General features: G+C 36.8%; 1 protein-coding gene across 1 annotated transcript; it reads left to right on the top strand.

Annotated features, from left to right (window-relative positions):
• The first annotated feature begins 9,762 nt into the window (after window positions 1-9,762).
• Window positions 9,763-21,827, top strand: fdx1 (ferredoxin 1). Its single transcript, XM_066706463.1, has 4 exons — window positions 9,763-10,039; window positions 14,836-14,960; window positions 18,335-18,464; window positions 20,340-21,827. The coding sequence occupies exons 1-4, from the start codon at window positions 9,867-9,869 to the stop codon at window positions 20,455-20,457; spliced, it is 546 nt and encodes a 181-aa protein (XP_066562560.1). The 5' UTR covers window positions 9,763-9,866; the 3' UTR covers window positions 20,458-21,827.
• Window positions 21,828-23,761: the final 1,934 nt, after the last annotated feature.

Raw genomic sequence — 23,761 nt, forward strand, 5'->3', positions numbered from 1 at the left:
CTCCTTCTTCTTCCACTAAAAACCTAGGAGTCACCCTCAATCCTGCGCTCTCCTACACCCAGCACATCACCACGCTGACGCGCACCTGCAGATTCTTCCTGAGCAACATACGCCGAATCCGACCCTTCCTCACCGACTACTCAACTCAGCTGCTTGTCCAGTCACTGGTCTTCTCCCGCCTGGACTACTGCACCTCCCTCCTGGCCAGCCTACCTGAAACTACTACCCATCCGCTCCAGCTCATCCAGAACTCTGCGGCTCGTCTGGTGTCTCTCTGCCCTGATTCGTACACGCTACTCCACTGCTCCACTCCCTCCTCTGGCTCCCGATACCGGCACGCATTCAGTTCAAGACATTGACCCTCACCTACCGCTGTCTCGACCACACTGCACCTCTACCTTCAGTCCCTCATCTCTCCATACATCCCCTCCAGACCACTGCGGTCTTCCAGTGCCAGAAGACTAACTCTGCCGCCTCTCCACTCCCCTTCCTCCAGAGCCGCTCCTTCTCATCCCTGGCCCCTAGGTGGGATGTTTGTGTTGTTGATGCCAGCTAAGCAGGTAACTTTTATAAAGAATAAACTTGCTGTTTTACTGGCACACATTTTGGGACAAATGTCTATTACAGTTGTTTTAATCTCTTCCTTGGCCTTGCACTATAACATAAAATGCTTTGCAAACAGATTCTTCTGAAACAATAATACCTAAAGGGCTTAAAGCCAGGTTTCTTTCAATGACTGTATTCTATCAACAAAGCAATGAGTCTCTGTTTAGAATCACATTTCCACTTATTCTTCAGCTTCTGTTGATGTATGAGAGTGAGAGAAAATGAGAATCTTAAGACATGATTTATCAGTACTTGATAGACCACTGAACACAACATATAGATGCAGCATATTTTAGTGTATATGTTTTGTCCTGGTACTACAAATTGTGTACATCCTAAGTGAGCAATGCATATATTCATTCATATGGCAACAAGCATAAGGTGACTTATTGATCCACTCTGTTAATTAAGGTTTAATATTGAATTCCTGCCATTTAGTTTTATCCTTCCCACTATCCAAAGATAAATTAGTTATGCAATTTATCATAACTGTCATATATTTGTCTTGTTAAAAAGAAAGGATAGGGTCCTAGAAATGCAATTGCAACATAGATGTGTTATCTATAACGAATTACAATAAATATGTATTTCTAAACAAAGACACTGAACTGTGTAAGCTATTACCATACAGAAAACATTTAATTTAAAATTACATTTGTATTAGCAGAAGTATTGAGGGCTTCATACACTTCAGTGATCTCTTGGATTATATAATGTAATATATCAGTCATGATCTCAGTTTAGCCTTCAATTATCACTGTCTTTCTTTCCTCGACTCAATAAACACTTTGATTGACTGGCTACAGATGTTTCTTCTCTTCATTCAAGTGATGTCCAGGCTTGTCCAAAAGTCATTTCACTCTCTGTGTAAAGAAATGGCTCCTGTTCTCTGTCCTGCATGCTTTTAAATGTAACGTCCATATGTGTACCTAACTGCTTGCCACTGCTTATAACGGTTCTCTGAACACACATTTATATTCCTAGTATGTATCCACAACTGTGTACCCAGGCATTTTGTGCGTTAGGATTTCATTTTATACTAAATAGCACTTGAGAAAACACCATCTTTCTGTTTTACCTTATAAATCGCTTGTAGTTGCAAGCGTTTTCAAAACGGATAGTCTGCATGAGCCCCCACACACATATTGGACACCATTCGACTTACCTGCACCTGCTTATTCAACTGAAAAGGCGAATTGAGGCAAACATCTTTTCCTGTCAGTTCTGCTTTGAATCATTGCAGTGTAGACAGCAGTGTCAGCCTTCAAGGCATCAGGAAATTAAAGGAATCTCTTATACAAAACTTAAGCCTTTCAAAAACTTCATATCTAGTATTACCTTGCAAGGTCAGCTGGGTAATCAGCTGGATAAGGGTGTCTGCCAATAAATAAATAAATAATAATAATGGTACAGATACTTTCTGCTAGCAGACTTTTCTCTCTTTGTTACAATGCAGGAAAAAGGATTCATAAGTGTGATATGGGGAGATAATCTCCTACAGTCAACAACCCATCCCAGTCCTCTCAGAGAAATGTTTGTCCTTTATGATTAATTATGTTTTTTTCCAAGAGTTTAGTGGACAAGGTGCTTTGAAAATGTATCCCTTCTCATGACACCACTGTCATGTTCCACATCTGGCTCTCCCTTAACCGGGGTCATTAATTTGGTTAATTTTGCAAAGGAAAGCGGTGCAACCATGAAGAACATGGAAATTTGAACCAGGTTTTTGGAACTGTATTCCTGGGAATGGGCAACACTTATGAGGCTTATTTGGAAAAGCAAGGAAACAATCATGTAAATGACAACACAACCTGGCATCCAGTAGCCAATGAGCAGAGAACACAGAGAGCAGTCACTGAATGTTAGTAAAACAGAATCCCTGATCGCCTCAAGTCTAAATTGTTCTCCTTTTCTCAGGAGTTCCCATGACTGATAGCATTAAGGAAACAATGAAAATAACCTGTGTTTAAATGAATGAATGAATGAATGAATAAACAAATACATGTTAGATGAAAGCCTGCAGAAACAAATTACACAAGTGAACAACATAACTTAAATACTAGTTATTCGGAAAAGGAAAATGGTGTCTGTTTGAATGTAATTGTTTCTAAATTAAAGTTTAATTATGGCTTATACATGAAAATCAGTTTGATGGCAAGCAACCCTGGTGTGTTACCAGAGCAGGTCTGTGGGTGAAGGTGGCTGTAGTTGCTGTGCAAAAAAAAGGACTTAATGATTTAAATCCTATTACTGGAAATGTGATAACCTTGAAGCACATTTCTTAAACCATTATTTTCAAAGCAAAGGAAATAATCTCCAACTCAAGATTTTTACTCAAGAATTTTGTGTGACATAAATAAATGAGGTAATTTCCTATAAACGAACTCAACTTTGCACTGCAATACAGACAGTTAACTGTATTTAATTGCCAGACAGATTTCTGTATTGCTCTTAATATGTTCAGACAAAACGTTTATTTTTGTTAAGATGAAAAGAATGGACATAACCCTCAGTTTCCTCAGTTTTCCAAGTTAAAGTTTCTGGTATTTTGCACACACTCACACACACTACAATTGTGCAATTGACACAAGCCCTAACTGCTCTCTCCTCACCCACACACATCCTGTTGAAGACTAGCTATTGAGTAATCCCACAGCTACAACAAAAGAGTAGTCATCTGTCTCCTTTGATTTCTTACCCAGTAAAGCAATACCTTGCAATGTATTAAAAATAGATATTCTTTTAACCTCTTCTATGTCTCAGATTTCTTTCTCAACCCCTAATTTAAAGAGTAATAGGGGATACCCTGAATTATCCTGCTGCTTTTTCACAGAGAACCCCCAACCTCCTATTGTTTTGGTGGCAGCCATCTTGAGAAATTAAGGAATGGGGTTCTTTACTTGCTGATCAGTCAATAAGCTGCTGAGAACACGCAGCAGGCAAATAAGTATAGAGGAAAAAAGAGGATACATATATATGGCCTTGATCCAAACTAAATACGATTTAAAAAAATCAAATATAACAGCATATAGCAGGATTCTGATCAGTAACTACAAGAATTCTCTGGCAACCAAAAAAATGATATGTTTGGAAGTTGTGACTTGCAAGGCTGTGGAGGGAATTAGTTTTCATTTAACCTGGAAGTAGGAGCAGTGACCACAATGTCACAACTATGAGTGAAACTACCATTGTTTTAAGTATATCTGAGTGTATTTCTTGTAAAAAGTGAAAGTGTGTATTGAACAAGTGACAAAATCCTCCTATGAGATACCTATGCAGGTATGCAATGTGGTCTCATCTTTGTGATGCCAGGTTTTCAAGTCCTTATTAAAGGAGATATAATGAAATAAGGAAAAGCAGCAAGAACTCATAAAGCACATGTTCTCAGAGTAACCGTCTGGGAATGTCCTGTGCAGGTGAATAGAGAGACAGGATATGTCTGTTTGAAATAAGTCAAGACAACTACAGTGCAGTCATTATTTGTATTGCTGGCAAAGTTACATTAGTGACTAAAGGGATACTCACCATAGAATGATTCTAACCTCCTCTATCCCAGAATTAATGTCAATGCATTCAAGTAGGTCTTAAAGTGGTAACACTATAAATAAACTGTCAACAGTTTTAATGCAGGCAGATTGAGTCAATATTCAATTGAAGGAAGTTATTAAGACCTCAGGTGAACAAAAGTGAGAACATCATATGATGTACAAATCTCAAATATAAGCACTAAGTCCACTAAGTTAGGAAAATAAAGAAAGTTTGAGAAAATCTGTAGATATACTATGTATTAATCATTAAGTCTCAGGTCAACATTAAATAGAAATAGCTTCATATAATATATTGTTAGTCTGCCTGCTGTGGCTCAACAATATTAACACTAGAGACACCTAGTGGTAATTACAAGTAACTCTTACATGGCAGGGATAATCGAGTCTCCTTGTTTTTTCAATTCTAGGGATTTAGGAATCGATGGAGTTGACAAATGCCCCGTGACCCTCACCAGGAAAAGCGGTTTCGAAAATGGAGGGATGGATGGAATTGACAAATGGTTCAATTATGATTATTAAAATAAATACATAAATGAGTAAATCAGTAGTAATAATAATAATAATGCATTTTGAAGTATCTTTGTAGAGATCCAAGATAGTGCAGATTCATCAACAATACAGATAATCAGAATTCAAAACCGTAAACTTAAATTTTATAAATGTAATGACCCTGATTTTTGTATGTATTTCTTTAAATTAAAGAAATACATAAAATAATAATAATTATTATTATTAATTATTTATTAGCAGACGTAATGTTCATTAGATGTATGTATAGGTAGCCTACAGGAAAAGCCCAGTTCTTTTAAGGTACAAAACAATTATAATAAGAAAGTCATGACAATTCTGAACATCCTACAGCACTGGGGTTCCTAGAGAACGAGATAAACTCAAAAGACTAAAATGAAACAAACCAAAAGTATAATAGGAACACTTTGTTTTTCGAAATAAACCATTTTCATAATAGCCAGTGCATGAATAAGCATGAACTCAAAACGAACAAAATAAAAATGATCATAAAGATAGGAAATATTCGTTTTACCCTCTTTTGTACCGACATTAGAAGTTGTAATATAAGAAGAGGTACCACGTGATGTGTAAACCTGAAAGTAAAGGACAAAAGTAAATATCAAATATCCTAGTAATTAAAATGTTTTATGTTATTTCTTGATGTATTATACGTGTAAAGACAGAGAGGTTTTAAGAAGTATTGTGAAAGGCTTTATGGAGTTTAATACTGGGAGGTATGGATTGTGACTGGGATTAAATCAAAACCTTGAAACACATATACACTCTTAGAACAAGTGTGTTAAAAACACATGATGTGTTATTTCTTTAACACATTACTGAGTGTGATTAAGGACAACACATTTTGTGTAAAGAAAACACGCCCAGCAGGCAAAACACATTAGAAACAACGTTGTTTCAACGTCATTTTTCAACGTTGAATATACATTGAAAATTGATTGGATTTGCAAATGGAATCGACGTTGAATCATCAACGTTGATTCACCGTTGAAAATTTAACGTCGATTCCATTTGCAAATCCAATACATTTTCAATGTATATTCAACGTTGTTTCTAATGTAATCTAATGTATACAACATTGAAATTTAGTTGCAAATTGGTTGGATTTGCAAATGGAATCAGTGTCGAATTGTCAACTTTCCTTCAACATCAATTTATCAGCAAATGCAAACAAACACAGAAAGAGAGAGATGACAGATAGCACGAGTTCATCTGCGGGGAGAGGACAAGAAAACACCTAAAATACACTTTCTTGGGGTTAACTATACAAAAACAGTAGAGGAAAAAAACACAGGATGAACCTAGAATGAAAACTCCAAAACATCGATTTTTTGGCTGAAATTACTTTATTTTCAGGTGTTTGAAGAAAGACAGCACCCTGCACATATTGTGTAAAAAATAACACAAAACGTGTCATAGTACTATTAACACATTGTTTGTGTAGAATTTCTACACATTACTTCTAAGAGTGTATATTAAACCACCTGAAAAACAGATTTTAAAAATGCTATCCATCTTTTTGAAACTAGTTCCATGCAAGTTATTGTTAGAGAGCACTTTTATACACACCCACAGTTTTTACAATATGTTTTATACAGGTCTCCAGCTGAATTAAAGTTTTAAAAAAAAAAATTGAAAAAAAAATTGTAGTTACTATTTTGATAATACATTTGATTAATGCACACATAATACAATTTTGTTATCCTGAACTGAAATATTTTGCTAGTAAAATGTTTGAGATAAACTAGCCGTTAATGACTTATTTAAATGAACGAAAATCACAAATATATTTCCTTTAGAGGAATGTGCTTAAATTCTAATTATATACCTTAATCAATTTCTACAGTATATAGCAGTTAAACATTCAAGCAGCAAAGACTACACAGTAGCCTACACAGTGTATATATATATATATATATATATATATATATATATATATATATATATATATACTCTTACTTGGGTTTCTCCATACAGCCGCTTCAGTGAAAATGGAGGCTCTTCCCAGGCTTTCCCGCTTTCATCTAATTGGCTGATTACTTGATTACCCTTTCTGACTGATTCATCAGCTAAGCAGTTTGTCATAGAGTATCACACACACACACATATACATATACACGCACATACACACACACACACACACACACACATGTACATATATATATATATATATATATATATATACACGCACACACACACATGTACATATACACTCACCTAAAGGATTATTAGGAACACCATACTAATACTGTGTTTGACCCCCTTTCGCCTTCAGAACTGCCTTAATTCTACGTGGCATTGATTCAACAAGGTGCTGAAAGCATTCTTTAGAAATGTTGGCCCATATTGATAGGATAGCATCTTGCAGTTGATGGAGATTTGTGGGATGCACATCCAGGGCACGAAGCTCCCGTTCCACCACATCCCAAAGATGCTCTATTGGGTTGAGATCTGGTGACTGTGGGGGCCAGTTTAGTACAGTGAACTCATTGTCATGTTCAAGAAACCAATTTGAAATGATTCGACCTTTGTGACATGGTGCATTATCCTGCTGGAAGTAGCCATCAGAGGATGGGTACATGGTGGTCATAAAGGGATGGACATGGTCAGAAACAATGCTCAGGAAGGCCGTGGCATTTAAACGATGCCCAATTGGCACTAAGGGGCCTAAAGTGTGCCAAGAAAACATCCCCCACACCATTGCACCACCACCACCAGCCTGCACAGTGGTAACAAGGCATGATGGATCCATGTTCTCATTCTGTTTACGCCAAATTCTGACTCTACCATCTGAATGTCTCAACAGAAATCGAGACTCATCAGACCAGGCAACATTTTTCCAGTCTTCAACTGTCCAATTTTGGTGAGCTTGTGCAAATTGTAGCCTCTTTTTCCTATTTGTAGTGGAGATGAGTGGTACCCGGTGGGGTCTTCTGCTGTTGTAGCCCATCCGCCTCAAGGTTGTACGTGTTGTGGCTTCACAAATGCTTTGCTGCATACCTCGGTTGTAACGAGTTATTTCAGTCAAAGTTGCTCTTCTATCAGCTTGAATCAGTCGGCCCATTCTCCTCTGACCTCTAGCATCAACAAGGCATTTTCGCACACAGGACTGCCGCATACTGGATGTTTTTCCCTTTTCACACCATTCTTTGTAAACCCTAGAAATGGTTGTCCGTGAAAATCCCAGTAACTGAGCAGATTGTGAAATACTCAGACCGGCCCGTCTGGCACCAACAACCATGCCACGCTCAAAATTGCTTAAATCACCTTTCTTTCCCATTCAGACATTCAGTTTGGAGTTCAGGAGATTGTCTTGACCAGGACCACACCCCTAAATGCATTGAAGCAACTGCCTTGTGATTGGTTGGTTAGATAATTGCATTAATGAGAAATTGAACAGGTGTTCCTAATAATCCTTTAGGTGAGTGTATATACGCACACACACACACATATACATATACACGCACACACAAGTACATATATATATATACGCACACACACACGTACATATATATATACGCACACACGCACACACATGTACATATATATATACGCACAAACACACACATGTACATATACATATACACGCACGCACACACACACACATGTACATATATATATACGCACACAGCTTGTGTGTAGGAATATTAGCAGAAATAATGCGTTATTTCATGAACACTGTAATATGTTATTAAAGTTACACAAAATATTAATTTAACACAGGAACCTATTGTTTTATGTAATCAGAGAAACCTTAATATAAACTACTATTGCAAACATGTAGCAGATGCCTTTGTCTTATTAAGTAATGTATTCAGTACACAACAGAATTACAATCACAATTTATGTAAGACATAGAACAGTATATAAAAAATGCAATCATTTGAATTGTACTTATTTACCCTAAAGATGCTTTTATGAAAGAGTTATATCATGTCAAATAATGGATAATACATATCTTTTAAAGTTATATACAGCATATTATGCATTAAACATCTGTGGAATAACCCACTTTTTAAATTAAGTTAACATCTGTTAAACGTCTAAATCTAAATGTCTAAAAGTCTAAATGAATGAATTAATAAATAATAAGGAGGAGACGCGTCTACACAGCAGGCCTATGGACAGGTCGAAAGTGAAGTGACATGATAATGTATCAGTTTCAGTGTTTGATTAAACGATGAAGTATTATTTAAACCTAACTATATAAATTACAGCCCCCCTGAAACAATAAATAAACACATTGTTTCACTGCGTGTTTCCATGTAGCGGCGGGGCGGGGCGATATTATTACGATATTATTGGTACGATCCCTCCGTCGTAGCTTTATATCGCACCACCCCATTACCTTAATATTTTCACAAACGACCTATTAACTCATCAGTGCTGGATAAAGTTTTTATTTTGAAAATGCGGACATAATGAATATGCTGGTGAAAATCTGTCACATGGGCTCATTTGACCTTGAGCAGAGCACTGATGAAAGAAGCTTTCGATTTTACTAAACAATCCAACCCTTTGTTTCTGGGTTGGTTTCAAATTTATACTAAACCTGCATGCTCATATTCAGGTCATTGAATACAGAGATTAGGTAATACTTTTCCTGGAAGGGATAATGCCTATGTGGAATTTCGGTTTTTATAATGTAACATTGTACACTAAATAAGCCTCTGCATAGGTCCTGATAGGCAGAGACTAAGCTAACATTCATGAATTCATTTATTTAAAATTACAGTGCAAATAATATATAATACAAATCAGTTATGCTACTGGAGGAGCTCGAGTGGTAATGGGGTGGCAGTCAAAAGCTTACCACTTGGATCAATCAGCTGGAATCTAGTTTTCTCTACGCTGAATCTGTGTTCATAAAACTCAGGATATATCAGAATTAATAATGATCGCGTTACTATTTTTGCACTTTGGTTGCGTTCTTATAGAGCATATTTCCGTAGTTCTGCACAGATCTGCACAATTCCACCGATCCCATTGGCGCAGCAGCGCAGATCGGCGCAGAACTGCGGACACCTGCGCAACACGAATGCGACCTTTAACACGGTGTTGACGTCATGGATACGGAAGTGAGGGGCAAAGCACAGTCCAGGAGCAGCAGGCTTGCGTCACTGTAGTGCTGCCTCCGCTCAGAAAAGCAAGTTTCGCATTATTCATTTTGACTTTCATCTGAACATGTTGGCCTCAGCTGCAGCACAGAGAGCTCTGTGTCTCTCTCAGAGTTTGCTGCTTAAATGTCGGGCTGCAGTTTCAGTGCACAAGCCGCTGAGCACCGTGGTTTTGTCCGGACGCCGGGGAAAGGCCTGTAGTCGTAACCGAGCTTTTAGTTCCTATGCCGGCGCACTCAGGTAGGAAACAGTCGGCTTAATGCTGGAAACGGGGAGAATTGAATGGCTGACTTTAAAACATTATGCTGATTTAGTAAAAAACAAACAAAAGAACTGTGATCAAAATAAAAATATATATTTGCCAAAACGTTAGAAATAATACATTTGTGTGTTTCCATTTTTATGTACGGCGCCTTTGAATCAGTGTAGCGTGTCCTTAGACACAGATAGTGGGAATATGTGAACGTTAATTTGTTAATAAGTTAACAATTACAATTTATAAAGAAATTAGTGATTTTCATTTGTTTTAACTGTCATATTTCCAAGTGACACTAAGAACGCAGGTTTCGTTTTATTCAAGTTAGTCAAACTTATTGATTAAAAGTGAGTCAAGTATACAGAGAAGAGAACAAGAGAAAAATATCTGTTCAGCCATTGCAGATTTCCGCAGCTTGTTTTCTGTGGTTATGCGTGTGATTACACTCCATATCTAATTTGTAAGTGTTAAGAAAGGTGCTACTAAAACAACTTCAATTATTATTTGTATTATTAGATCTAGTTATACTTTCCCTTATTAAAGCAGATATTGATGTGGCACCCAAGCTGCAATGAATTTAATGCATCTGTAACAGTTATTATGCCCCCCCCTCCATACACACACGCACACAAATATGGGTGGTGGTGCTTATTGCTACAGTGAGGGAAAAAAGTATTTGATCTCCTGCTGATTTTGTACGTTTGCCCACTGAAAAAGAAATGATCAGTCTATAATTTTAATGGTAGGTGTATTTTAACAGTGAGAGACAGAATAACAACAAAAAAATCCAGAAAAACGCATTTCAAAAAAGTTATAAATTGATTTGCATGTTAATGAGGGAAATAAGTATTTGACCCCTTCGACTTAGTACTTGGTGGCAAAACCCTTGTTGGCAATCACAGAGGTCAGACATTTCTTGTAGTTGGCCACCAGGTTTGCACACATCTCAGGAGGGATTTTGTCCCACTCCTCTTTGCAGATCCTCTCCAAGTCATTAAGGTTTCGAGGCTGACGTTTGGCAACTCGAACCTTCAGCTCCCTCCACAGATTTTCTATGGGATTAAGGTCTGGAGACTGGCTAGGCCACTCCAGGACCTTAATGTGCTTCTTCTTGAGCCACTCCTTTGTTGCCTTGGCTGTGTGTTTTGGGTCATTGTCATGCTGGAATACCATCCACGACCCATTTTCAATGCCCTGACTGAGGGAAGGAGGTTCTCACCCAAGATTTGACAGTACATGGCCCCATCCATCGTCCCTTTGATGCGGTGCAGTTGTCCTGTCCCCTTAGCAGAAAAACACCCCCAAAGCATAATGTTTCCACCTCCATGTTTGACGGTGGGGATGGTGTTCTTGGGGTCATTCCTCCTCCTCCAAACACGGCGAGTTGAGTTGATGCCAAAGAGCTCGATTTTGGTCTCATCTGACCACAACACTTTCACCCAGTTCTCCTCTGAATCATTCAGATGTTCATTGACAAACTTCAGACGGGCCTGTACATGTGCTTTCTTGAGCAGGGGGACCTTGTGGGCGCTGCAGTATTTCAGTCCTTCACGGCATAGTGTGTTACCAATTGTTTTCTTGGTGACTATGGTCCCAGCTACCTTGAGATCATTAACAAGATCCTCCCGTGTAGTTCTGGGCTGATTCCTCACCGTTCTCATGATCATTGGAACTCCACGAGGTGAGATCTTGCATGGAGCCCCAGACCGAGGGAGACTAACAGTTATTTTGCGAATAATCGCACCAACTGTTGTCACCTTCTCACCAAGCTGCTTGGCGATGGTCTTGTAGTCCATTCCAGCCTTGTGTAGGTCTACAATCTTGTCCCTGACATCCTTGGACAGCTCTTTGGTCTTGGCCATGGTGGAGAGTTTGGAATCTGATTGATTGATTGCTTCTGTGGACAGGTGTCTTTTATACAGGTAACGAGCTGAGATTAGGAGCACTCCCTTTAAGAGAGTGCTCCTAATCTCAGCTCGTTACCTGTATAAAAGACACCTGGGAGCCAGAAATCTTGCTGATTGATAGGGGATCAAATACTTATTTCTCTCAATAACATGCAAATCAATTTATAACTTTTTTTGAAATGTGTTTTTCTGGATTTTCTTGTTGTTATTCTGTCTCTCACTGTTAAAATACACCTACCATTAAAATTATAGACTGATCATTTCTTTGTCAGTGGGCAAACGTACAAAATCAGCAGGGGATCAAATACTTTTTTTCCCCTCACTGTATATTCTATTACTCAGAGTGAAATATCATTGCTGTAGATCCCCGAGCAAGAGGTTTCTGTTGTCCTACTGTTATACTAAGGAGTCATTTTGGTCAGGGATTAGGCCTGTTATTTGTGTCAATAGTTAGGACACATGATCTGTCTAAAAGCTGCTACAGACAAGTACAGTCTTCATATTAAGTGCAATATTTTGCAAATTATGGATCTCATTAAGCCATTAATAGTTAATAGTATTCATGCATTAGGTTATACAGCTGTCAAATTACTGGATTATTTATATACTTAGACTATTTAAACAAACAATCATTGACATTTTCTGTAAAAGTGAAGATTGCATTTTAATGAAAAAACATAATACTTTATTTAAAACTGCCACCTGCTGGGTAAGTCAAATATGCACTTATGCTAGGTAAGGTATTATTTGTAGTAGTAATACAATCAAATGTATTTGTGCAACACTTATCAAGACAATGTTTGTAAAATAGAGGGAATAATACAACATAAGAATAGTGCAAATCCAGCTTGTTTGACAGTTCTTTAACTATTACCACAAGATTCAGTTAATGTTGTAATACCCCAGATGTAGTATATGAAATGCCGTTGAACATCCTTAGTGTTAGGAAATAAGTCTGTCTGCAGTATCTTAGTTTGTTAAATGTTTTGGCAAATCAGTTGTTGGCTTCACAGGTTTAATTTTATGTGCTTGATTTCCTGGAGTTTTGAGATCTGTTTTTCCTGTTTTTGACATCTGTTTGGAAAAACTACTCTTAACATTCTGTGCATATTTTAGATATGAGAGACCTGGTGGGACAGCAGAGGGGAAACCAGTTTATCGAGGAGTCAGAAGTAGCAAGAAAAAATATTTCTGTTCCCAGTGTGTCCTTTTACTACTATGCTACTATATGCAGTAATTAATGCATTCATCATGGAGTCAGAATTAATTGGGCAGTCAGAGCCATGTCTATATTGGTTTTTGTTGTAATCTTGAATTTTCCATGTAATAAATTCATAGTCATGACGAATGAGATGTAATCTTCAAATCACTTTGTACAGAATTAGATTTAGTACACAAGTTATACAATTGTAAAATTAGTTATATAATCTTGTTATTGTGCCCTGTTAGCTCTAGTATAATTCTTCGAGGGCTAACAAAGCCGAGGACAGACAGCAGAGGGCAGCAGTCTCTTATAAGAGCATTTCTCAGTGTTTGGACTGTTTGTTTTGCAAAGTGCTCAAAATGCAAATTAATGATTTTGAATCCTCTGATAATTGCACTTAATCATTTAAAGCACTTTTAAATAATCCAGTTTTATTGTAGGAAAAAAAATATCTTCTGGATACATCAGGACAGGATTTATTGGTTAAAATTATATTTTCAAATTAACCCTCTTTCCTACCAGAAAACTGATTTTGAAATGTATTCTTGTTAGTTCATTTGTAAAATTACTGTTTAAGATCTTGTTGTCTGTGCAGTGCTGGGAATCGGCCAATTTGTTTGAATGATTACCAAGCTGTTTTCAAAAAGTACACTGAATGTTTGGATGAAAGTAACATAGAAAACCTTAACCTTTAGACCAGAAAATTGATTTGACCGCTATTAAACTCAGTTCCTTGTATAGAAACAGGCAGTTTAAAGAATGGCATCTTTCTAAAGACACTTTATGTTGATGGTAGGAAACATCCCCCTCCCAATATTCTTGTTAATCACTACATACATACATGCATACATACATTTAAAAATAAACAGCCAGAGAGTGTCTTTAGTATGTCATGGTATAGTCACAGTTAAGCACATTGTCATGTACACAGGCAGTGCCTATTCCAGCATCTCCTGTCATGTTCAACAATGTCCTATATTCTATATAGCACCTTTCATAACCAGAAATCCCACAAAACATTTGACATAAATGCAAATAAAACTGAATGTCAACAGTGTAGTGCATAATTTTTGTATGTTGTATTTATCTGCAGTGTAAGAAATTAATCTGTTTAAAAAAATTACAGCTCTTAAATAAATACAAGGCCTGCAGCACAGCAGTCTTTTGAGCTTACTTCTCTCAAATCAGTGATCTCCCTTTCTTTAAAATAATGATTATACGATTAATGATTTAATTTGAGACGGATCGCGGAACAGAGCTGGTGTGGAGCAGTTCAAAAATGCTGCTGCTCCAAATCCCTGCTTGTATAAACTGATGACACAGAAAAGCTTTTATTTTTTAAACTTTAACTTGACAAGTCCTAATACTAACTAGAATGAATCCTCCGGCACCAGGTTCAAAACGCTGTGGTATTAAGTGAGCAGCAACAAAAACCTCATTTGATTTTCACTACATGCAAGCATCGCCACTTAATACTAAATGGTTTAATAATTCTTTGTTAGTGGTCAGCTATAGCCTAGTTTGTAGTGTCAATACCTAGTGATATGGTCCCACTGTTTCCATCTTATTTAATTCCCCAACATCCTTTAGTTATACTTCAAGATTCTGTATAAAATGCTTAGTTGCACTTTTCTTTCTTATTCTTTCCCTGTGCCATGGAATGCCTTAGGTCAGAAGACAAAGTGACCGTCCATTTTATCAACCGCGATGGAGAGAAGATCACTGTGAAGGCCAACCTCGGGGAGTCTTTATTAGATGTTGTGATTGATCAGAATCTCGATTTTGATGGTTTTGGTGAGTGTAACTTCCTTGCTTATTGAATGTATGCAGTTAACATCCTTGATTTCGAAATCCCTCAAGACACTGAACATGTTTTTATTTTTTATTAATATAATTATTTGCAATTACTTATATACTGCAACAAATATTTCCCATAACTGATAATTGAAGGCTACTGGCAATCTTTTAGTATTGGAGTCATTTTTTACTTTAGGAATAAAATGAAAATGTTCTGTATCCAAAACCAATTAGTTGATACAGCTTTATTGAAAAAAGCAACGGAAAGAGTATAACCAATTAAATTAGTTGATGATACCCTGTTGACTCTGACACCTTGGTGCACTGTATTTAACAAATTACAGAATTAAGGAAAGCTATGTAGGAAAGATAAATGTTTATTCCTTCCTTGTAGCCACATTGTTAATTTTATTGTAGAACTGAATCATAAGTATTTTGTGTCGCCTCATGTTTTCCAAATATAACAAAAGAGATCATGCAGCCATGCATAGTACCAGTAAGTCCCCAAAAAATACATTGTTAATTAATAAAGCTATGATTTTGGTAATACACCTCCAGTAAAATATCACTGTCATTGATTATAAAAATGCATTCATCCAGTAGTGTGCAGCTCCAAGGACAGTCGGTAGCTAGAGGCTGCTGTAGTTTTAAATGTAAATTAAAATGGAATAAATTATTTTTACAAGGTTGTGCCTGAATTACATTTCATGTCATGAACTGTTCATTTTAAATAAGCTTTATTATGCATATTGTTGTGACATACCCACACTTGAGTAATTACTGGAGAAGTATACTTAAATACTTAAAAATAATGAAGGTTAAAAATAAGGTTTTCTAAAATACAGAATTAATGCATGTCAAAAAATTATCTTAAGTAAGTAGAAGGCAGAATCTTTAATTATTTTGATGTTTTGTTCTTGCAACACGCAGAGTGTGCCAATATTCTAAAAGTCTGCACATGGAGGATTTGCAGCAAAACTTGTTTATGACTTTGTTTGTCAAATGTATTGCAAACTACTGCGGCACTGGAGCTGATGTTAACAAGGTCCTCTTTTTTTTTTTTTTTTTTTTTTCTTCTCCCTGTGCCTCACGAAGCATCTTCCTCTGGGACTTCTCATCCTTTGGATCTTCCTATTTTGGTATTGAAATTATAAAATCGTGAGCACTGGAACTCTTCAACAACAACAAAAAAAAGGAAGAAAAAATCTTCCCGAGGGTGTTGGATGGTGTTCTTACAGAGCTATCTTCTCCGAGCTTGGAATTTAGAGGCCAGTGTAGGAGAAGAGAGCGTGACATTTGTTATGGCCTGAAATTCCTGACAATTGAGTTATTTTGATAAAACGTCTTGCACATGCACAGGTTTTCTTTGGAGGAAGCACTGCAAAGCTATCATACTTTATAGTGAAATGGAGAGCAAAACAGAAAAGACACTTAGCTGGATCTCCAGATTCTGAAAGAGATTCTGGAGAGACCGGACAAAGAATGCACGCCCTTGGTGGAAATATAGCTGGGAGGTTTTCAGTTTTGCTTGCTAGAAGTCACACGAGTACAAAAGATTTATTCAGATGATCAATGGGTTCTGCATCCATCATACATTTTCTGTAGGTTGTGTTTAATGTAAAGGGTGAGCCTCAGTCTACTGATATAATGTTAAACCAAATGTGTAATGATGAGAAACACCACGTGAGAGCAGTAAGGGTCTCAAATTCAGTCCCAAGCATAAATTCATCATTGTTGTCTTATGAAAGCAATGAAGGAGATTTATTTTTAATACTTCTCAGTTTTGTGTACCTGCAATCACCTTGAATTAGTTTTTTATTTTGACTCACAGTCATAACATTAGTGGAGTGCTTATAGAAACTCTGCATTTATTTTGTGTTTCATTAGTGTCAATAAACTCTTTATTACCATCAGTTATTAAGCTGTGGAGACCCAAGGAAGCTGAATGATTCAGGGAATGATGGGTTGGTGTGAAGTCAAAGGAGCAAAGCCCAGTGGGCTTTCTGTCAGGGACAAACCAGTTTACACAACTTCAGGTGTGCAAGAGCTTCAAGTAATTACTTGTATTGCATTATTAAAACCTATGGCATAATCTAAATTATACTTTTTCAGACTTTTGTAACCAGGAAACTGTATTTTGAAAACTATTTATGTTCCCCATTATTTTTCTCCCAAATGAACCTCATTCCCCATTCCTAGTACCAACTGAAGCAAGCAGTCAGTTTTTGCTTAGCAGAAATTGATCAGACTCCCTAAGCAGGTCCAGATTTACTTTCCTTGAACCTGGGATTCTCTGGCAATCCCTCATACTATATTGGATTCTCTTGCCCTGGATAAGGGCGTCTGCTATGAAATAAATAAATAATAAAAGCAACAAGTGGTTTAAAGTGTAAATGATGCTCCAGTTAAATACTGCCTCAGAAATGGGTATTTAGTTACATTTCTGTATTCAAATAATTACATATGCTAATTTGTTCATGATAAATCTCCACACGCATATGTATACATTTCCAGGAATCGACAATCGAAGCTTGAACACAGACAACTTCTACATGATGATACCTTACTTGTAGAAGAAAACAGAGCCATAGTAGACAAGGAAGCAGGGTTTAGTGGGGTGCTTTCCTCACCAAAGACCCATAACATTTCATATACAAACAAATCTGCATGACTTTTCAAATACTTTATATTCTGAGACATAAAATACAATAATTAATGCATTTCCACTTGTCCTGCCAAACAGGTTTATGGCCTGTCTTTGTCCAGATAAGGCAGTATGCGTGGATGTCTGGCTTTTCGATTCAAAACAGACCAAGACATCACAGGAGGGAATCCTAACAATCCACCCAAAACACTGGTGTAACTCTCCTTAGAGAGGCACCTGACTCTAATCGAATTCCTGTGTGTTGCACAATGTCTGGCTGCTTGTCCGAGGGAGTTGTCTGTATGCATTACTATTGGAATTACGAGCACGTTTTCCTATGGTCAGGCTCCAAAGTCACGTTTTTAAAATCTAAAGCAAGGTACATAACTCCACCGCTAGAGTGGCCAGTGACGCACCCTGTTGATTTAGATCCTGGCTTTCCTGGTTCAAAGCATTTTTAAATGTCAGATGCCGAATTAAGGGTTATTTATTTATTTATAACTAAGTAAAAATTTAACTCGCAGGCAGCCCTTGCAAATTTTAAATATTTTTTACTTAATGTTGTTTCCCCAACTATATTTTAGGTTGCTTTGAAAAGCAATAAAGCTCTTGGATAATAAGTTAGTTTGTTCAACCCACCCTAATTTCCAGGTGCAGCATCTCTTACTGGTCATTCGTATTGCCTCATTATTCAGCTGATATAACAGCTGATTCTCTTGTCCTCTAGGTGCCTGCGAGGGGACGCTGGCGTGCTCCACCTGCCATTTAATCTTTGAAGACGACACCTTTAAGAAGCTGGAGCCAATCACAGATGAAGAGATGGATATGCTGGACCTGGCGTATGGACTCACTGACACGTGAGTGTCGGCTGAACAGCTCCGAGTGCCTTGTGTTGACCCGTGTGATTCTGTATGAAGGCTTCTTACTTACAGTTTCATCAAGCATGTAGAATAAGTAGCTTAAATATCATATAAACAACTAAAGTGTTTTAAACGGCAAGGAATTAAACTGCTCAGGGGCTTTAATTTAATTAAAATGATCAAATTGTTATATTTGCATGATATTATATATACAGGGTGTCACCATAATTGTTTCAGTTTGACTTCATATCTAAGAACAATATAACTTCTTACATTCATGATAATAAAAAAATTAAAAGTCAGGAATGTACTTGGCTTATGGTTCATAGCAATCTTTTTTTATTTTGATAGCCAAGACCTTTTGCAAGGCTTTGCATCACTACATTGTCCATTAACATTGATTCATCAACCTGTTACTAAGGGAGCATCTTACATAAATATAAAGCTAATCTCTGCTTAGGCAGCATCTTTCCAAAGATGTATTTTCAAAGCATGGCATGCAAATGTGATCTGAAGAGATAAGCCACTTTATACTAGTAATCCTAATGAGTTAAGACACATGTATGTGTACAGTCAGACAAAAGAATAATGATGCTATTTAAATCTAATCTTGATTACCATCTTCTAATACATTATGTATTATGGAAGTCAGTAACGGGTTCATTCAGTTGCATTCAGTTAAATCAGGCTTTGTAGTTTTGGTAGCTGTTAACCAGTTACAGAAAACAGTCAATGTAAATATTACATTTCATCAGAGGTTGTTTTTCAGTTCAGACTCACTGAAAATACCTTCTCTCTCTCTCTCTCCCGTTTAATGCGTGCAATTGAAATATTCGCCAAACTCGCCTGTTTTTTGTTCAAGTGCGTTCCTTGTTAATCCTGGCAACCATTGATAACTGTAACCTTGTGGAAAGCTCAGACAAACTTTCAAGTACTGTTCTTTTCTCAAAATTGTAATCCGTATGTGGTATTTTTGCACAATTTCCATGATAATTTAAGAAAAAATGCAACCTCTGCAAACAGACAGAAAAAGACGGTGTCATTCTCTTACACCAATAAAGAAAATCCTCCTAGAGGGTAATTTTCAGTACTGATTATCATTATTCAAGCCTGTACAAGACAGGCTGTTATGATTTAATGTAGTTCTGTATTTGACACGTATTTAGAAGCTGGCGTATACAGCATCAAGTGGAAATACAAGCTTATCCATAAAGTAATGCATTAAGATGCTATTTCACAGACTGCAGCCATTCCTTCTTTGCAGAAGCTTTTCTATGAACTGTACAGCATCATCGGACATAGTTGTACAAGCAGAGCAAATGATTGTGCCAGTCTGAATGCAATTGAAAAGATTCTCTGTCCCTGATAATCAGCTGGTTTTGATGACAGGCAGAATAATGGTTTTAATCTCCTAAAAGGCTGCATATTTCCAATTACATAACAATGTCATAGATAACTTCAAAACTCATCTGTGGAAGAGCTTAGATATATCAGGTCAAAATAACCAAATTATTTGTTCAGTTAAAGAGGAGGAACACACTTAGGTCCCAAAGACTGGGACTGGGAAACCATAGCCTAGAGGAGAGTTTTCAATACATACACCTGTTCCAGCATTTTTGCTTAACTAAATAATACATCTGGCAAATGCTTTATGAATTGCCTACAGGATTTCAGCAGCACTGAGGAATTGTATTCTACACAGTAATCATGATGAAACACGTGATGCATACATCAAAAATGAAAATTTGGAAAAATAAATGGATGCACCCTCTTTAGGAGTAACTCAGATTTAAATTATCCAACAATGCTGAGCCCATGTTGAAAGTGCAAGATGTGGCATGGATTTGTGATGTGGTTTCCTTTCTCTCCTAGATCGCGCCTGGGCTGCCAGATCTGTCTACGCAAGTCGCTGGACGGCATGGTTGTTCGAGTGCCAGAATCTGTGGCCGATGTTAGGCAATCTGCAGATATGGGCACAACTTCCTCTTAAGCCGATGTCACACTGAGACTTTTAGTGAATTCATTTTCTCCTGTAATTAATAAATATATTTTAACAGTATAATTATGCATTTGTTCAGAACATATTGCCCTCTGCCAACACACCTGAATAGAGGCCTCTGTCACAGTGGTTTAGTGTGATATGTCACAGTGATTCATTCCTGTGTCTTGAGCCGGCCAAATGTGCAGTGCAGGCTGTGTGGTCTGCTTTCAGCAGCAAGATCCTCCTGACAACTGCATACCAAGACATGCCTTACCCAATTAAAGGCTTATAAATGAGAAGCTGGTCCTCATATTATATTGGATTAAAGAATTAAGCATTATGAAAGCATAGGAATGCCACCCAAGTGTGGAACTGAGAATCATTTTGTAAGGTGAGGAGCTGGTCTTTTTGGTTCTTCATGTGCTGCTTTATGGATGTTTTCAAGACCCAATGAGCTTCTGAACTTATACAGTTGGGCATAAGCACTACAGAAACCACAGATCAGGTTATACAGTTAGGTCCATAAATATCTGTACAGTGACACAATTGTTACATCCAAATTGGGTGAACGGTGTAGGAATTAAACCCATTTTTAGATATGGTCCCCCCAATTTTAGGGGCTCAAAAGTAATTGGACAAACTAACCTAATCATGAATTTAATTGTGAGTTTAAATACTTGGTTGCAAATCATTTGCAGTCAATGACTGCCTGAAATAGACATCACCAGATGCTGGGTTTCTTCCCTGGTGATGCTCTGCCAGGCCTGCACTGCAGCTGTCTTTAGTTCCTGCTTGTTCTTTGGGTGTTTTCAAAACAAACCAATCGGAGAGATAGCAAAAACATTACGTGTGGCCAAATCAACTATTTGGTACATTCTTAAAAAACAACACACTTGTGAGCTGGTGATTGTTTCCTTTCAAATCCATTGTGCTGGCGTACAGGGCCAAAATGATGATGGTTGTGTCCCTGTCCAAATATGTATTGACCTAACTGTATATCTGAAATATGTGAGACTGAATTGAATCAAATCGTGGCATCAGGTTGTGCTTAGTGGACCATGTTTTACAGTGAATCAGTTTTATTTATATCAAATTTGACCATGAAAGGGGAGAGAAAGTTCTAGGTAATGATCACAATAAGGTCCTTTCTAAGGTGTAGAGGTAATTATCACCCACATCAGTTAAGGGATGTTCTATCTGTTTAAATAAAAACATCTTAAGCAAATGACAGGCATATTCTTTTAACCACATGATAGTACTGTAAATTGTTATTGAATGGAGTATTTCCTAGAGTTCATTGATATTTTTAGATGATACAAAATCACCATGTGTTGTGTGCCTATATTCACTGAAATAAAACCAGATTATATGTATAATCACTTGGTGCTTTACTCACATTTGTTTAACTCATTTCTGCCTAGGCAATATGTATCCATGTCCTGTCATTTAAAAAAATTAGTATTCACTTCCACAATACCTGCATTATAATTAGGGTCCTGCATTTTGCATGGCTTTGCTTTTTTAACTATGTTAGTCATGTAAAACACGTCCCTAATTGTAATCAATGTGAACAATGCCTAATTATCACCTACTGTAATTGGAATACCACAGGGCATTATAGACTTATAGGCTGAACATTTAAATATAAATTAAGTAGCATTCTTCTTCTTTGCACTTCCCCATCTATATTGTTTAAATGAGTCTATGTTACTGTCATGTTCCTCAGCACTATGCAGTTTTATACTTTGAGTATATTCACATCAAACATTGAGACCAAATTCCCACACAAACAGTGTTGCTTTTCAGTTGGCCTTCATGCAGGTCATTTGAGGTGTGAGGGGTACAAATAATTATAAACCGACCAGACAATTGTTAATATGAAGTTTGTCTACATGCGTCTCTTGACCAGTTCTTGCCACATTAAAAAGCATATGATAACAATTTTCTAATCATAAGAAATCACTATGATTTCAACAGTGTATGCTTTTACATTTCATACACATTAAAGTTACACACTGCTGGAAGGGTGCACAGAAATACTGCACAGGGACTGCTCTTGACACAAAGATGAGAGATCTACAACAAGGAGTTTATTATATATATATATATATATATATATATATATATGAAATCCAGTGATCTTAAGACTTTTATATATGAAAAAATAAATGAATTCCAAAAGAGGTTTGGGTGTTATTTGGGTTAAGGTGTGATGTAATGGGTTTGTATTGCAACACGTGTTTCTATACAGATTTTCTTGCCATTGCATCACAACAAGGCCTGACTTAATTTCTACCCTTTAATAACCTATTTTATACATTTTCCCAGTTTTAGTTTTTCCATTTGTATCGGTTATGATGTAGTTTTAAATAAATGTGTTATATATAGTTGTGCTGTAGTAGAAATACTTATGAAATGATTATTTTGAGCCCTGGGCAGCATGAATGCAAGTGTCCTTGGCTGTGTCTCTGAGAGTGAAGGCATTTCACAACTATTTCAGGAGAAGCTGAAATTTTCTTGTTTGGATTCTTAATGAGGCCACCAGGCACCAATTTAGAGTCACACCCACTAGAATAGGAAAAAGGAGTATTCCCTATGATGGGCTGCCTGTTTTTTAAGATTCAATTTCGGCATTAGGTTGTTTAAACCAATGAGGGTTTTATAATGGGTAGTAAGATAGTTATCTATAGTGTCTAATTATGACTTTAAATCAGATCTTTAAATCTGAGCTATGTCCTGTCTCATCACTTTATTAATTTTAGATTATGAGTTTGCACTTGTTCTTATTAAACCATGAAATTAAAAAATAAATTGAGAAAAAATAAATTTCATAATAAAAACTAGTGTGGTTGTCTTAATGATTCAAGATGACAAAAGCTAAATATTGCCACTGCTAATCAAATAAAGTAACATTGCAAGCTTATATGATGTATTTGGTTCTCTTATGAAACCTGTTATGACAGACCAGATTTGTAGATTATTTTCATCATATTTAAATGACCTGGGTGTTGTGTAACAATGGAAGCCACCCCCTGTTTATAGACTGGCAATTTAACTGCAGCATGTGAATAATGACATAGCCTTATTTTATTTTCTGATATGTTTTAAATCAAGCATTCAACCACCTGAAATGAGGTTCTCTCATGACCATGGTGCCTAAAAAAGGTTTATTATTAGGAATGTCAGAAACAGACATTTCGGAATGGTCAATTTATAGATAAGCTTTCTAACTACATTTGTTTACTATCATCAGTTGATAGTTTGTATCATTTCAGGGATAAATGGTGTATGTCATGGTTTTGGTCTCTACATT

Source organism: Amia ocellicauda, chromosome 6 (assembly GCF_036373705.1).
Source record: "Amia ocellicauda isolate fAmiCal2 chromosome 6, fAmiCal2.hap1, whole genome shotgun sequence".
Lineage (NCBI taxonomy): Eukaryota > Metazoa > Chordata > Actinopteri > Amiiformes > Amiidae > Amia > Amia ocellicauda.